Raw genomic sequence first — 18484 nt, 5'->3', positions numbered from 1 at the left:
TAAATTAGGAAATTCCACCAAAAGACAGTTATTTCACAATGACAGGAGATGTGGACCAGCTGACAGGGGTAACCCACTACTTTTCTAAAAGATGCATATGAATGAGATATGTACAGTGGACCTATTTGCAAGCCCTTAAGTCCTTATCTGAGAAAACTTCTACCTTTAGAACTATACTTAGTCCAAGAAAAGTCTTGAACTCGTGCTGATTTTGGGCTGTGGTTGCTTGCATGGTTATGGTCGCAGTGTCCCTGCCTTAACCACCTGGCCATTCAGTTGTATGTACACTGCAGTGTTAATTTATCTACCTGCTAGACCCCTCTACACATGTGGTTATTATAAAAATATGATTATTGTCATTATAAAAACTTGTGAAATCAAAATTAATTGTTTATGGCCATTTGATAATTTCTCTTTGCTGCCACCTACAGTACAGTCTTTTATTTGCATTTATATTCATTTAAAAAACACATATGTTGCACTGAATTTTTACAGTGAGTTTACCTCTCACTAAAAATGTTCAGATTCTCTGCATTATACAGTTTACCGTGAATACAAAAATAATCAACTCTAAAATTGGACCCAACTATGGTAGTAGAGAGGTTTCGCAATCTTACGAATACGAAAACGGATACGTCACGCACACGTATTCGTTTTTCGTAAGCCAGTAAAAATCTGTTTCGCATGGCAACGAAATATTGAGGCGCGTCCAAAATATGACTGCGGTAAATTTGAGCGAAGCGCAGGTACGTATTGCTTGGTGCCTAGCTGCCTAGGCCTAGCGTAACATCAAATTCAAAGCGAGTGAGGACTTTAAAAACTGCTATTATCAAAATTGACTTGGCATTTCAGTAAATTACTTTAGTAAATTAATTTCAATAAATCTATAATTATATTATAATCATGAATCATTCCTGATTCAAATGCAAAATGTGCAAATAGATCAAAAACTATACTCGTTTTGTAGTTACGAATATGACTGGTGATATTCGTCAACACGAATACGCTTTACGAATATGAAATGGGGATCAGCTCAAAAGTTTCACAAATGTATGACGTATCCGTTTTCGTTATCGTATTCGTAAGGTTGCGAAACCTCCCTATTAATATCGAAAAGCTTTGCCGTTTCTAACTTACATGTTAGAATAGAAAATACCCTATAATCAAATGGCATATTCCAAACACCTAACAACTACTGTATGCTGTCCTGCAAGTGTAACTCTTTACTATGCTAACATTTTCAGTAACTCTCCATTATATTATACTCTGGCGGCCTTTTGCGAGCGGGGGATGTGGAAATAATGTTGCACAACAAGAATTATATCCCACACTTTTTAATTAGAACAAAGCAAAAACTGAATTTCTATCTTATTTTATACAAATAATGAAACTTCAACATTAGACCCAACCATCGTATTTTAGGGTATTGTACCTTAATCTAGATAAAATCTTAATTATCTAATAGCATGTTCCAAACACCTGTGTTGTGTGAACAGACAGAAAATTTCACTTTCCTGTATAATTCCTACTGTGGTAAAAATCTCTGTATTATATTATTTACTAAATACTAAAAATGAAATGGCAACCATCATATTGGGGTATTAAATGTTATTTCTAACTGTGCCGTAGACAAAACCCTGTTATCAAATGGTGTATTCCAGTTCTTTTCTTGAAGTTATTTTTGTTGAGTGGCTTAGCTTAAAGTACCTACAGTAATGATTTTTTTTTTTTTAAATGAGTTATTGTATGCATTAGAATAATGATTTATTTCATTTTAATAATAATTTACCATTTTAATTTGACATAACCTATATCAGTGTGTCAACAAAAAATAATAATAATTTGAATTCTAAATTGTATTTGCATAATTCCATCAGATTTTATTGCTCAACATCTCTCGGGAAGAATTAGGTTGTAAAAAAAAATGAAATACTGGTAATCATTTATTATTTTATTATTGGAGCGCAAGTTTTGAGATAATTCAAAATGAAATACTTCAATTGATGAGAAGCTATTCTTATATTTGGTAATTACTTGCAGTCCTAATTTGTATTTAACACATGCAATGTGTGTCACTACTTACTTAAAAGTTTGAAACTTGTAAATATGTTTTTATTGAATGATTAAATGTAAGTTAAAATTCCATTAAAATGCAAAACAGATTCCCGTTGGGCCTGGAGGTTCCAGTTTATTGAATTCAGTTCTGTATTATAGAATTTTTATTGCAACATGAGACAACAAGGTCTACTATCCTGCTATAGAGATAAATAAATGTCATACATGATCGTTACTATTTGATTGGTTGATTTTGTATCATTGGTCGTTCAACTGCACACAGTGAAAGTTAATGGTTCTATTAAATGGTTCTAGTGTATATCATGTATTCTTTGAGAGACTATTGTTGAAAGCCATATTTAACTTGATAATAAATGATAATTTTTTCCTGTTAAACCTACAGTTAAATTACATTCTCCATTGATTTCCTTGTCTATTTTGGCAATGGTTGCCTTCCATACAGGATACTAGACCTTTGTAGTTTTTGATGATTACTACTATACTGGTTTTGTCAACAATTAATTGCCTAATTATATTCTGTATCCATTTCTATGGCCATGGTGATGATAAACCTTTTTTCTCATTTTATAATCCTATCCCATTTAATCTTTTATTTGTAAATTTTAATTATATATATATTTTTTAGATATATTCAGGTCATGTTCATAAATGTGCACAATTATTTTAATAATAAATAATAATTTATTATCTTATTTTTTTTTTATAGATATCAGTAACAGTTCATTTGTGCAGTTTGAGATCTGGGATTTTCCAGGACAAATTGATTTCTTCGACCCAACATTTGATTCAGAGACAATTTTTGGTGGTTGCGGTGCCCTAGTGTTTGTCATAGATGCACAGGTACTGTAGACAGATAATTTATGTCCATTGTAAACTTTCATGGTAAATTATTAATTCTTGCTGTAACAAATTAAAAATACTGAGCACACATTATTATTATTATTGCAATTTTTAAAAATGTATTGTCTTTCAAAAACAAAAAATGAAGATTTTAATATCAGACTATAAATAGGCCACTTTGCAGTTTGAATAAACTTCCATAAAATTATTTTGAAAAAAAACCAAACTCCATTGTCTGAGACAGTGAAAGACAATTTGATTATTTTTTGCCTTAGGTTACAATTTACTAGGTAAATATTTTTTATCATCAAATTTTTGTGTGAATAACTATCATGTGACATTAAAATGACATATTCAATCAAAAGGAGACAATATATCTTGAAGCAAAATTTAATGTTGGTCTACATTAATAAAAATAAGAATAAAAAAGAAACTTTGCCACAATATATGAATTTAAAATGTATTAAAAACAAACATGAAATTTTGGAAAAGATGACTTTTTATGCATAAAAAACACCTATAAAAACCTCTGTCTGTTTTGTAACTCCAATTTCAATTTCAAGAATTAAAAATATAATTGTCGATTAAAATATCGTCTTACTATAATTTTAAACATAGTAGTTTGTTCAATGTAATGTGTTAAACAATTTTGTCATGCCTGTGTTACAGGACAGGAGTTATTTTAAGAAAGCTATGTAATTTACTGTATATTAAAATCGAAACGACTTTGCATAATAGTGTGATCTGACTTTTATGGAACCTTTGATTTATTCAAAGATGTTATTGCTTAGTTTGTTTAAATCTTATTATGTTTTTCAAAGAAAATTCGAAAAAAAATCCCCAAGTATAAACATAGAATAAACAATTGGAGGCTCAATTATACATCATCACATCGTCAGGATTTAAAGCCTGCCTAGAGGTTAAGAATTTAAATTTGTCCTGCCTGACAACATGAATAAAGATACTACTATTGATGTGTTATGAGAAAGGATAGAAAAAGTGTTGGGTTCAGAACAGAAGATAAATGGTCGCTAAGCAACACATTATATTAATGTAAGAGCTAAAAAAATGTCTTTTTATAGTATGCATGAGAATCCTAAATTATTGATAAAAACAAATAAAAAGTAAGTAGCTGATTTTCAGTACTGTATCTTTTTCTAGTATCATCATAGGAAAATACCATGCATTTCACCTTTTATTGCTTAGAACCCTAACCTTACATGATACAGGCAACACATGTGATAAACATAAGAAGCTGTATTAAGAAATGTCCCTATGACACTTCGCAAATATTGTCAAATGTGGAGATACAACACTGAGAATCGGTTAGTAATTAAGTTGGATTACTGTAAATTGTAAAATTTATTAAAAATCATTTGATCTGTATTGTATAGTACTATACATTGTATCATTTTTCTTATTAATATTTCTTATTTAATCTTTATAGGATGACTACATGGATGCTCTGGCTAGACTTCACATGACTGTGTCGAGAGCGTACAAAGTGAATCCAAACATCAAGTTTGAAGTGTTCATACACAAAGTGGACGGACTTTCCGATGATCATAAAATCGACACTCAACGTGATATTCATCAACGAGCTAATGACGACTTAACAGATGCTGGCCTGCAAAACATTCATTTAAGGTGAGTACAAAAGAAAAGTTTCATGATTTTAAAACATTTTCTGATAAATTATCTTAGAGTTTTAGTTTTTTCTAGTGCACTCACTATTAATAAAACAGCTCCATCAATTGAGGCCATCTACTGTTCAAAACTTGCCTAGGTCCATCAAGAACAGAACATGAACCCATTTGGATGAATAGTGTGACCATTGATCCTAAGCATTTAACACTCCAACAATTTGATTAAGTTTGATTGAAATCAGCACTGGTTGAAACATTCCTCTTTTTATATTCAATATAGTGCCCCTAAATACAGTAATTTTTTACTGTCTATGGCAACATGATCAGTGAGTGTATGTCAACTTTAGCTTAAATGTAATTAATTAAATGAATATGCTGCTTTCTTCATTTTACACAGATCCAGTTTGTATTAATTTTTTTTCCAAAGAAAGCATAAACAACTGAACAGTTGTATAAACAGTTGTGCACATATCTTAAAATTAATGTGTGAGTCAAAATGTCAGTGAAATTTTTATTTGAAAAGTTTTAGTGACAGTCTTGGTTTTATCGCTTTTTCATTTTATACCACTTTATAAATGTGTACAACTAATAGTAGATGGACATTATGTTACATTTTGCCAGGCTATGGTGAAAATGTCTCTTGTGTATGTTTTTGTTTATTTTGATTTTACTCATATCGGTGCTTACTGTAAACTACCACAACCTTTTGGCTTTCTACTGTTTCTCCTACTACAGTACGTTCTACTTGATTTTACTCATATCAGTGCTTACTGTAAACTACCACAACCTTTTGGCTCTCTACTGTTTCTCCTACTACAGTACGTTCTACTTGATTTTACTCATATCAGTGCTTACTGTACACTACCACAACCTTTTGGCTCTCTACTTTTTCTCCTACTACAGTACGTTCTACTTGATTTTACTCATACTAATGTGGCGCAGTGTGTTGGACTACTGATCGTGAGACGGAGGTTTGATTCCAACTCTCGCCGCATTGCTTGTACTGTATCCGTAGGAAAGAGACTTACATACATTTTCCTGCCTCCACCTAGATTTATAAATGGGTACCTGGTTAGATCAAGACACAACTTTGCGCTGATTACTAGCTGCATTATGGGAGTATGTTTTCATACGTGTTTGATCAAAAAAAATGAATGGGGTAATAATGTTCAGCGCTTAGAGGTTTCACAACATTAGGAGCTATATAAATCCAGGATATCCTTATTGTTTTGGCTCTCTACTGTTTCTCCTTCATTCTACTTCAAACCATTTGTTGAGTGGATCTGATTTTGTGCATATATTCTGATGTGATTATAGTTAATGGTAGAACGATGCTAGAATGTAGGTTTATGCATGGTCCCAGTAGAATTGACGTCACAACAAATGCTTCCAAGTTTCTTTTATCTAGATCTGCCTTTCATAAATAGACACTCGACAATTTCTTTGTTTATTTGTTAGCTTAATAATCAATTTTGACGTTGGTTACATTTGTTACAATTTTGCCAATTTCCAGGTAAATTTCCGCATAAATCAAAGCTTTTTTTAGTAAGATTTATGTCAGTAGATCTTTGATATTTACATTGATAATATTTGTTTAATACATTAATTTGTATAATATAATATTTGGACAGGTGTTTTCGGTTAACTTCGGATAAATCTGTTTGATGTGATAGCATTTTGTGCTGAAAGTCTATTGATGACTATCTAGACATATCTATCGTCCATGCATGTGGCTATTTCAGTCACTTTGTTTTTGTCCAATATATTGCCATATGAAGTTGTAATTAGTTTTTGAATGTGACTTTTTTTTACCATGGTATAAATAGTGCAGTATTTTGTTTCTTCCAAATGTACTGTATATTGTAGACATTTTGGTAGAAGTGCTTTTTCCAGTTCTCCATCCTTTCATTCATTTTTTGGAATTTTGCTATTTACAAAATGTAGTTGTTTTTCCCAATTAGAATGTACAATAGATTGGAAAATGCCTGAACATAGTGGCACTGAACATAGTGGCACTGAACATAGTGGCACTGAACATAGTGGCACTGAACATAGTGGCACTGGACATAGTGGCACTGGACATAGTGGCACTGAACATAGTGGCACTGAACATAGTGGCACTGAACTGAACATAGTGGCACTGAACATAGTAGGACTGCGAACATGGTGGCACTGCGAACATGGTGGCACTGAACACAGTGGCACTGAACATAGTGGCACTGAACATGGTGGCACTGAACATAGTGGCACTGTGAACATAGTGTCACTGTGAACATAGTGGCACTGCGAACATTGTGGCACTGAACATAGTAGCACTGAACATAGTGGCACTGGACATAGTGACACTGAACATAGTGGCACTGTGAACAAACATAGTGGCACTGTGAACAAACATAGTGGCACTGTGAACATAGTGGCACTGAACATAGTGGCACTGTGAACATAGTGGCACTGTGAACATAGTGGCACTGGACATAGTGGCACTGCGAACATACTGTAATGCTGCAGAATTTGCATCTGAACATGGCATACTGTAAAACGAAGAACATAATACCACAATATGATGCAAAACACAGCAGCACTGAATGTAGCATACTGCCCTAAATATACACTTTTATTTGGATAGCCGAGTGGTTAGGGCACTTGACTATCATACAGATAGACCCGGGTTCAATTCCTGACAACTCCCAGTCCACTCAGCTCTAAATGAGTACCTAGTTGAAAATACTAGGGAGAAAAAAGGCGGCGTGGAAAGGAACTGGCCACCCCACCACATAATGCCGAGGCTTAGTACAATGGGCTCCTAACAGCTCATTCCCCTACGTTCAGAATGAACACGGGACTCACCTTACCTTATACCATTTTAAAATCATAATTGTACTACTGTATTCAACTGTAATACAGTATATAAACAGTGGATTAGTATTAATACAGTAGATTATTGCCAATGCAAAGTGCTTTTTTAAAATCATTTTGAACCTTTTATGTCTTACTGTATCAAGGTCATCGACAATTACTAGATGAATTTGAATTTTTACTTTTTTGTATTTCACTTACAAATGACAACGTTACTTAAATCAAAATTTATGAATGTTAATTAAAATAAATTGAAGTATCAAGGATATGTCATGTTTACAAGATACAGCATGGAATAGCCAACAGCGTTTAAGAAATATATCTTGATTGTGAAACACAATGGCAGGGAGAAGAATATGCTTATAATAGCTAGTATCAAGCAATATGCAAATTACAGTAGCTCAGCAATCCTAATTGTATTACTCATTGTCTATCTCACACCCCCCACCCCCTACCCGCAAAATACATAGAACATAGTGCCACTCAACATAGTGGCACTGGACATGGTGCCACACAACATAGTGCCACATTCAAACTTATACCTCAAAGGATTAGTACAGTTTTTTGATAACCTCAAATGTGTACACAGAAAGTATGTTTCTATCTCGTATAAAAATATTTGATGACTGTCATGGTTGTTCATTGACATCAAAATCATTGATTATTACATTAAAATCAATTCATAGTTTGCTTGTGTATGTGAACTCATTCATTTCCTCTCTCTAGTCAGGCAATTATGTTCTCCTATTTCAATGATTGGAGTTATGTTCTGCATTTATTAACTTTTTTTCATAGATAGACATATAGTAGACATGATATTGTGTGACCAGAATTGGTGGTTGAAAGTACTATTTCGCAGCTTTTTGTAAAAGCGGTAGGCTGGTTGATATTCAACTAAAGTGTGCATCTATTACTGATCTAGTATAAAAATCCGGGCACCATCAGTTACCTAACCTTTGAAATATGGGTTTGTAATCGTTTGAGAGATATTCATTCAATAAAATAAAGACTGACCACCTGTCCAATAAATTTCTTCCTCATTGAATATAAACAATTTTTATAAATGAAAATGATCAATTTTTATGATGTATATTCTTGCCATTTTCTGCTACATTAGAAAAATTAATATATACAAAATTGGATTAAATTTCCTTCAAATAATGGCTAAAAACAACAAAAATTTTGTTGATGTTGAAACTACCTTACAGTGATCTTTTAGGTAGACCTTATATACATTAAATAATTTGTTAGACATCGAGAAAATGAAAAACTGTTCTTTTCTAGTTCTGAGCTTAGGTCAGTTCTCTAATAATGAGTATAATACAATACAATTTATTTTCTTTTTATTGCTTGCTAATGCTTGCTTTTCTATTTTATTTTTTCTTATTAATTATTACTTTATTTTTGAATTTAGTTTTATGAATTATTAATAAAGCCAGGATACTTGTTGCCGCTTACAACATCTGTCAAATTAATTAATCATAAAAAAAATCTGATTTTTATCTCATTATTTGAAGGGACCAGACAGTTTAATGTCCCTAGTTCAAATTAACCAGATTTTAATCTCATTATGTAAAGGGACCTGACGGTTGGATGTCTTTAGAGACATCAGACCTTTTAAATTCAATCATCAAACATAATGTTGACATTATAAATTTATAATCATCTTAAAAAACATATGCCATCCAGAAATATGGCAATATTTTTAATCTAAAAAATGTTTGAGAATTTAAACTTGCCTCAGTTTGAATGGCTATTTTATCGGTCAATTTCGGTTGAGGAGGTCGAGTTACATGTAAATGAATATAATAATAAATCCAAACACAGATTTTTTTTTTCTCTTTTGTGGCATTAACCACTATTTATTCATTTCATCTTAACAGATTAATCAAATTATTATTATTCTTTGATACTAATAATATAACCATTTCATTTTTATTCAATCCAAAGGCAGATTACTGAAAAAATGCTGTAAGTATCAGTGGCTGGATCTCAATAGAGATACAAAATAAAATAAGCAAAAAGCTAAATCAAAACAATAAAGTAAAATAGCCAGAAAAATTAGCAGAGCTTTTGGGCAACGCTAGCCCAATTCATCAGTGCAAGTGATAATATAATAAGAATAAAAATACATTTTTCTTTATATTAATCATAAACAATAAACAGTGCCAGTTCAATTTCACTGGCCATTCAATCACTACACTGACATTTTCTTCATTACTTTCTCATCTGATGGCGTCACTTCTAATCTAAGTACAACACTCATGCAGATACACTTTTGACACGTATGATTGAAGACTTTTCAGATTGCCAATAACTGCCACCTACGTTGCTCATAATATTTTACCGAAAGGTCAATGATCACTTCTCGTAAGCAAACAGTTTGAGCTTGTGACAAACACACTATAGACACGAGATTATTTGGGATCTAATTGATTCCATTATGTCAATGGTACAGTCTGTAGCCTCAAGTTCTGTGGTCGATATATTATGGTAACTTCTTTTTAAGTATAACCCAACCTAGATAGTTGAACTTGGCTTTTAGTCTAATGACTGAATCTGTATTAATATTACAGCTACTGTTTTCAATACGGAAGACCTACATTTATACACTGTTCGATTTTATAAAGCATAAGATGATAAATGACATAATTTTTTATATTATTTATTATTATTATAATAAAATAGTGTTTCCTGGTATGCGATTTTTTTTTCGTACATAAGTTGGGGACCCCCTCATGAAACGTCACAAAATAAACATGAATAATTCATCAGTTAAATTTTCTTGTTCCGTGTGCACCCAAGCGTATAGCAACAAGAAGTGATTACACAACTGCGATACGATTCTAGGCCTAATCTCCGCTGTTGTTGCCGCGTGCGATTTCATAAAAGAATAGCGGCGTTTTGTGTGGATTGTCGAAATAATCAGCCTTTAGTTTATGGTGTTTTTAATACAATTTATTACTAAAGAATTACGTGTTAAAATTATAGTTTCTATTAATACTATTATTTATTACGGTATATATAAAATTACAAAAATTAGGCCTAATTATTAGTCTCTAAACCCATGTCTATTCTAGTAGTAGCTGTGTGGGTGTGTGTGACGTGTGTGTGTTAGGTATGACACAGTCCGAGTAATAAGTCAGCAAAATTAAACAATAAACATTATACAAAAATACATTTTTTATTCTCGTGGGTCTAATCTTCCCATCTCATGTGTTCATATACGCGCATTTTTAAAGTTCCTTTGAGTACATGCATATTGTTTGATAATAAAATAGCAGAATTAAAAAATTACAGTACACAAATTATACACATTTTTTATTCTTGTGGGTCTAAGCTTTCTTTGGGCTATGTCCAATTACTACTTAGTTTAATGTCTTGCCTAGCTGTCGATTAGCCTCGACACATTTTGCATAGTGGTGTGTGTGTGAAGAAGAGTGCGCGAAGGCATCACATGAATTGACCTAGAATCCTAGGCCTACTGTAGAAAGAATTGTATCGCAGTTGTGCGTGTAATCACTTCTTGTTGCTATACGCTTGGGTGCACACGGAATAACAAATTTAACTGATGAATTATTCATGTTTATTTTGTGACGTTTCATGAGGGGTCCCCAACTTATGTACGAAAAAAAAAATCGCTTCCTGCCAACGTTCTATTCCTGTTACTGTAGGTGGTGAAGGGGTGGTTGTATCAATATAAAATAATTCAGAATTGTTTACAACAGATGCCATTTTTTGAATCATGGCTTACAGTATGCTCATCACATAAAATCTCTAGTTTTACTATACAGTACAGTATGTGATGAACTACAGTAGGTCCAAAAACTACATAAATTTGGTCCCACTTTAATTGGCCAATCCAATTGCGACAAAATGATGCTTCATTCTCTATTCTCTACACGCTCTATTCTGGAGTAATATCTAAATGCTATCTGAAATAAGTGGAGTTGTTGTTATGATGCTTGGCTAAGGACAAAATTACAACTCCACTCCCATAGACTTGTAATAAGACTTCGTTTATGTAGAGCATCTTGTGATGTTTGTCTTGTACACCTCTGAGGGTCCCTAATGATCAGCAATTGCTGGATAGATCACCCTCTCATTAAATATGGTAAAAAAAAAAGATTTGGATTAAACCAACCCTTAAGTCACCAAAATTTGGTCCCACTTTAAACCAAATTCATTGCTGGTAATTGTTTTGTCTACATTGTGCTACAGTATCCGAAAGGAGGACATTCAACTAAAATCTAAAGGCACCTAAAAGGCGACATTAAAAGTAGGCCAACTGAGGCCCTGCAGTAAAATGACCATTCCTCGTCAACTGTCAGAAATCTGTTTACACAATACTCTGAATTATTGCGTTTTTTTGTATGATACATTTTAATTATACCAAGTAAATTAGGTCATTTAAAAAGTAGGTCAATTACAGTGTAAGCAGACTTTAGGTTGCTTTCAGATTACATTTACTTGTGATACTGGGATAGTACACAAAAATTAAGATTAAATTTTCTACTTAACTGCAAGTTGCAATGTTGCCATTTGATGCAATTGTACATTATGATGTTTATTTAAAAACAAATGCAATAACGAAAAACAAAATTCAAAAGTAGGTTTATTGCTTTTACACCTGGCAACGAATATAGAGGTCGCTGTCTAAAATGCGATGGTAATTTTTCACTACTGTACTAGGCCTAGCATGAGATGAAAATATGAGAGAATAGCCATTTAAATCAATTTTTTTTCCATTTACGATGGTGGCCGAAATATACTTGTTTTTCCAAGAATTTCTTTTAGATGCAAATTTTGCATATCAACATATATAAAAGAGCTACTGTATAATGTAAAATGGATTCAGTCAACTGACTGCTTATTGATAGAGATCAAAACTTTCAAAAAAAGAAAATTTTATCTCAGTATACTTGTTGTTCATATGCAAAATTTGTTCTTAAGATGTTTATTTTTAGTTGTTATTGAACAAGTAATTAGTAGATGAAATAAGATACACATGATTACCAAAACAACATTAATTAATTATTTTCATAATAGCTAAATTTGAATGTCATGTTTGTATAAGGTACTGTTGTTGAAACATGACTTTTTATGTCAAAACATTGTTAATTGCCAACGGCTACCAAAAATACGGTCAGGCAAATTGCATTAATCTGAATATGTAAGTATAACCTAATTTAGTATGTCACTATTACTGAATGGTAAAGAATTAGATTCAAGCTATTACTAATGATCTTATTTAGTAAATTTCAGCTTGTAAATTACATTTTTAATTTCCTGTTTTTAAAAATATTACTGTTGAGGCCCATTTGAATATGACAGGTACAGATAATAGTTATAAGTGTATATTTCTTATTTTCCTGATTTCAAAAGTTTACAATTAATGTATTAAAATTAGTACTAAAATGGTAAGTTCTAATTTGAGAGTACAGATTGATGGCCTCACCAACCACATTCAATAGAGAAACACTTAAAATTAAAAAATATCCTTATTGTATATCATTATCAGTAAATTTAAGAAATGATGTTTTGAGAAGTAATTAGGTATGTTCTAGAATTAGAATCGAAATAGAAACAATACAGGGCTCTATGCAGTGATAATGATTTTATTTGGTCTTGTATTTTTTGATTGAATTCATATTTATATTCTTATATTTTAGTTATATAGTAGAATCAGATTTTTGGTAGTCATATCATTTATTTGCCAGATATCGGATAGTTCAGATATTCGAATCAATGTCATTCACTTTTTATGTTGGCTGTCCAGCACAATGATACAGTTGATGTCGCTTTGTTATGACAGAGCCCAGGGTCGATTGACCTACAGTACATAGTAGTAAATACTATTTTCGGGTTTCAAACCACCAAATGTAATTTTTTATTGAATGTATTGTGTCAAGCTATCATATTTCTTATTGTTGTGCTACCTACTGTACATAATGCTTAGCTGTGTACAGTATGTACTGTATAAGTATAGTCTTGTGAATATAGGATGCTCCCGGTTTAAATAAAAAAATCGTAAATTTCACATGAGACTTGTTTTTTAGTATTAGTAATTAGTGAGTTTATTCTTAATTAATGGCATTGCATGTGTTTAAACAAGCATTCTAAATGTCAATATTATTGAAATTTTAACCAAATTACAATAATCTACAACAATATCCATATTTATATAATGGTTGAAACAACTGCAAGGCGAACTCATGTTTTGCCTATTAGTATTACTGTTTCTTGACATACTTTATTTTTAAGTTCACAATCACAGTTTATCAATTTTAATTTTATTTTAATTTTCATATAGTTAAGGACAACCTTGGGCTCGGAGAAAACCATAAAAACTACATTTAATTGATCATTTAAGTGAAATATGACTAGAATGCATTTAGGACAAAGACTATATAATAATATTAACTAGGCTTTAGTTATTACAAATTTTGATTTTGTTATCTAATTCACATTAAAGGCATTCAAATGATTACCATTTAATCTACCATATTAACAAAGTAATTAAAGTACAGATTATTTCAGATGACAGAATTGATATATTTACCAGAGTGAGGTAATCTGTGACTGTGTTGCAAACTCTCTCCAAATACTGTAAACAGACTTGGAATAATTTTACTTTCTGCAGATATTAAAACATAGTAGATATTTTTTGTTCTTTGGTGTGGTGTACTGTAACTTACTGTAGTGATAAGTGGGAAGAACAATACTTTGTTTATTCAAGTGTCTTAATTGTCATAATATTCTTAATGTGAATCAGTATTTAATCTAATCAGTATCTTTTAATTTATCAAGCATGCCTCCTTTTTATGTACTGTAATTCAACCACAGTAGAAGACGATTGTAGTAGTAAAACAGCCTAAATTAAGTTGAGACTTAAGTTACTTAGGTCATACATGATATACTCATACTACTGCAAACCGTACTTTACTGTAGATTAAGACACATGCATATTTAAGGAAGTTATTGTTTTTCCGTTAATGTTTTTCCTTCGAATTTATATTTTTTATATTATTTCACTTGAAATATTAGAAGAATAATGTTTACAGCAGCACTCTGATTAACAGCTTATTTAATGTGTAAAATCTGGTATTTAGATGATGAATCAACGGGTGGTGTTTAATGATAGTGTTTAATGGTTTTTGCCTCATCTTAATATTTTTACCAGAGGCCTGTTTGAACAAACACATTTAACATTGTTCAAAAAGTATTCATTTTGGAAAATGGTTTCCAGTGAAGAATGTAAGTAACATGAAACTAAGCCGTGTAAAGTATCAACAACCCAAATGCAGAGTTGAAAGATATAGAAAAAGTGCAATACCATACCTTCTCGCTTCTAAATGAATAATCAGTATATATCACCCAGTACAGCTATGCGATTCTTATTGGTGCTTTTAGGTGTTTTTTTTTTCTATTTTAATATTTTAAGCTAAACTTTTTTAATGTTCCTGTATTGTATTTCTTGTGTAAATTGCCTCCTTTTTTATATATAATTATCATTGGTTTTATACTTTTATACAAATTTAAATATTGAGAAAATGTAAATATCTTTGTAATTCAGCTAAGGCTGCGATGATGATATTGAAATAAATGAAATGAAAAAAAAAAAAAAAAAAATGAAATGATTTAAAAGGTGCTGAAATGAACTTTACAACAACATTAGAACATTATAATGTACTATCATAATATGATGTTAAAATGATTGTAATCCGGTTCGCTAGAGGCATATTGTGTTGCTAATATATTGAGATGTGTTATGATTGAAGCATATCATCATCATATCATTTTTTTTCTTGTTTTTTATACCTTCTGGCTACAAAATGTTGTTCGTAACTAAGGGCTTTAGCAACAAGTATTGAAGCAACAGTTGCTGCTTTTGGCAGAACCCAATAATGACTGTCTCAACATATCATTTCAATGATATTCAATCTTTATTGAAGTAACAATAAATATGTAAAAGGAAAATCTGAGGCCGAAGTTTATGTCAAAGGTCAAGTTTGAAAACTTCCCAACCGTAATTGTTGCTCAGCCTGTATTGTAAATGTCAACTATAAAATACTGCATGTTTATTTTTTACTTTGTAATAAAAATATTTGCTAAACATTTACAATAGTAGTAGAGCATAGAAGTATACTTTATAGTATAAATTTACATTTTTTGTCTTGCAGTTTTTACTTAACCAGTATATATGATCACTCCATATTTGAAGCGTTCAGCAAAGTTGTGCAGAAATTAATACCTCAGTTACCAACGCTTGAACATCTCCTAAACATCTTAATTGCAGTAAGTATTTTAACATATAGAAACTAATGTAGGTGTAAGATTGTTTAGCGAATGAAACCAAATCATTGCTTTGATTTGAAAAGATGCGGTTAGTTCACCTAGGGGGACACTCTCCGAACCCAACAGAGTGCCTCCTTAGGCCCCCTGATTAGAGGTTGTCTGTAGTGTTGTACCAAAAGAGAGGTTCCACTATATCGGAATCTAAGTCATTTTGATTCTTGCCGATTCTTAATTACCATTACATGGCCCACGGGGAAGAGCAAATCCAGTATTGATTGGATAAATAAAGTTGAAGACCAACAAGGTTAGAGATCAGGACAGCTAAGCTAATGTCAGATGGTCAGCAAGATCAACTCTGCTGAACAAGACTAGTATAGTTGAGATTGCTTTAGGAGGTTGAGACCATCAACATTGCCAAAGAGATCTAGGCTATCTATTGATTGATTTTCTCATTTATTATCTATTATTTCTAGAAAATGCAACTGAATTTTGTTTTTATTTGAGAAATAAATTTATTGATTGATTGAGGCTATTGCTGCAGTGGAGAAAATACCTTGTAATAATGTTATAATAAAATAATGTCTTTACAATCTTTGTGAATAAGTTCTGGGTGCCACCTAATACCAACCAATCTAGGAACTATTCACCTGTGTTTGGTTAATTCTGTATCATGTGACGTTCAGTAAATCTGAACGGAAAATTGATTTCTAATAATAGTAATGACTGTGAGTTTAAAGTTGGTTCAATTAAGTTTGTATTACTGCTACAGTATCTTCATAAAATAAAGTCATCGACCATACATAATAACTGATCATATGATTTGTAAACTGAAAGGTCAATGTCTTTGGTATGAGTATGCTTCAGGAGTTTTTTTAAACGAAGTTTATAAAGCTCCTATTGATACATATTTATACCAAAGATATTGATTTTATTCAAACCTTTCTTGATGATTTTACGACCAAGTTTATTTAAGTTGCGCGCCCTCTAATACATCAAATTGTTAATTTTATGGCCAACTTAAATCCAGAGAAAGCAATGGCAAATGGTCATTTTTCTAAAATTTCCCTGTACTACAGTACAGGTAAATTTTCGAAAAATGGTCATTTTTCGACGTCTAGGATCTATTAAATCAAGTTTTACAAACATATAAATTGCATTTGAAATATGTTGCCTTTCAATCTACATATTTAGTGGCCTTTGGAAAGATTTCATTTACACAATCCAGATAGGAAGCTATCCCACTCACAGTGAAGCTCCTTTTTGGCAGTTTCTGTAATTTACACTTAACCATGCCAGTATGGTTTAGGGCCATATGCACCAGTTTAGTTGGTATTCTTTCAACCTGACCACTTTTTCACAGGCCTTGGACAACCATGTATCCTGTGCAGAATTTGTTTTGTTTTCTTACAACCACCGCACCACTTAATTTCTCATGGCTATGCATAAGTTTATGCTGTCAGTTGCTCTCCAGGTGTTTATGAAAATTGAGTTGTTACATTTGTTTACTCAAATTTTGACTTCCATACATTAAAGAGTTTGACCAATCACAAATGATAGCCACAATCAAAGAAGAGAAATTGTATTAATGAATAGCGATACATTTTCAGTTCATGTAGTGCAGTACACTACAAGAAACAGGTGTTTGTACAAATCACTTTTGAAACACTTTAGCTATCAACTTTAATAACTTAGCCATCAAAGCTATTTTTGTACAAGATGATTGTGTTATTTACATGCTGCCCCCTATGTTTCAAACATTACCATCAGTTTATTTTACCGGCATATTCATTTGTGAAACACATTTCACAATTACCATGTTAAATCAATATCTTAATAGGCATAATGTTCCGTTTTTTTTATTTGGTTGTTAGTTTTGTAGAACTTTTGTTAGTTTTGTAAGTTCGTTTACCAGTTAAGACCTGTCTATACTGAAGATTTATAGATATTAAATATAATATCGGCATATTTCATAATACAAATCATTACAATGTTATGAATTGGAAGGCCAGTATGTTATGAGGTAGTCTGCTTACAGTTCAATTATTCTGTATGTTCAATTCAAATAATGCATTAATTTTTCGTAGTTGAAAGTTTTTTTTATATAAAAACTCCTTGATAGGTGCTTCTTACATGATATACTTTCATCCACAATATTGGAACGGAGAATTATTTGTTATAATGATGTTATTGAGATATTTTTTGCAAATTTGATTATTCCGAGTTCTTAAATTTGTTCCTTTTATAAACGCAGGCATACTTTATCTTTGGGTCATACTAAACACGCCAACAATTAGGTGTAATAAACATTTATTAATAATTCCCTAAATAACTCCTAAATATAACTGAACCTAACCCTCTATTACCTGGTTAAGAAACACCAAATTTAGGGCGATGGATCAAGGCGCCATTTGTTTCCTGAAATCATAAAATTTGTTTTCTTTTGTCCAATCAACAGTGAGCATGAATGACCTCGCTTGACACCAGATAACCGATTTCGTGCTCCATGTGAAAGGAAGCTAAATATTTTTCTCTGGTCGCCTGGCCAAATCTGGGCACAATTTGAAAACAGCTTAAAATGGTCCATATGCTTTATTTGTTCCCATCAAGTGCAATTTTCATAGTGTTGGAGATGTGTACAAACTTTAATATAGTTAAACACACACTTTATCACTGTCTAGTGAGGTGACCTTGAACTGTGCGTAATGTATGTGATGTCTAAATGCGTCTTTATAATTGCTACATGGCCAATAGCATCAGTCATACAATAG

At 31.8% G+C, this 18484-nt stretch overlaps 1 protein-coding gene across 3 annotated transcripts in view; it reads left to right on the top strand.

Annotated features, from left to right (window-relative positions):
* LOC140054519 (ras-related GTP-binding protein C-like) overlaps positions 1-18484 on the top strand; it is an 86348-nt gene that overhangs the window by 27870 nt on the left and 39994 nt on the right. For all 3 annotated transcript variants that reach the window (XM_072099551.1, XM_072099559.1, XM_072099542.1), the window contains exons 4-6: positions 2783-2916; positions 4364-4563; positions 15602-15716. In XM_072099551.1, the coding sequence (XP_071955652.1) occupies positions 2783-2916; positions 4364-4563; positions 15602-15716 (449 nt within the window). The remainder of the gene's footprint in view (positions 1-2782; positions 2917-4363; positions 4564-15601; positions 15717-18484) is intronic.

The sequence above is a fragment of the Antedon mediterranea genome, chromosome 1, assembly GCF_964355755.1.
Source record: "Antedon mediterranea chromosome 1, ecAntMedi1.1, whole genome shotgun sequence".
Classification (NCBI taxonomy): Eukaryota; Metazoa; Echinodermata; class Crinoidea; order Comatulida; family Antedonidae; genus Antedon; species Antedon mediterranea.
Note: the sequence above shows the minus strand (reverse complement) of the source record. Positions and strands in the feature narration are given on the sequence as shown.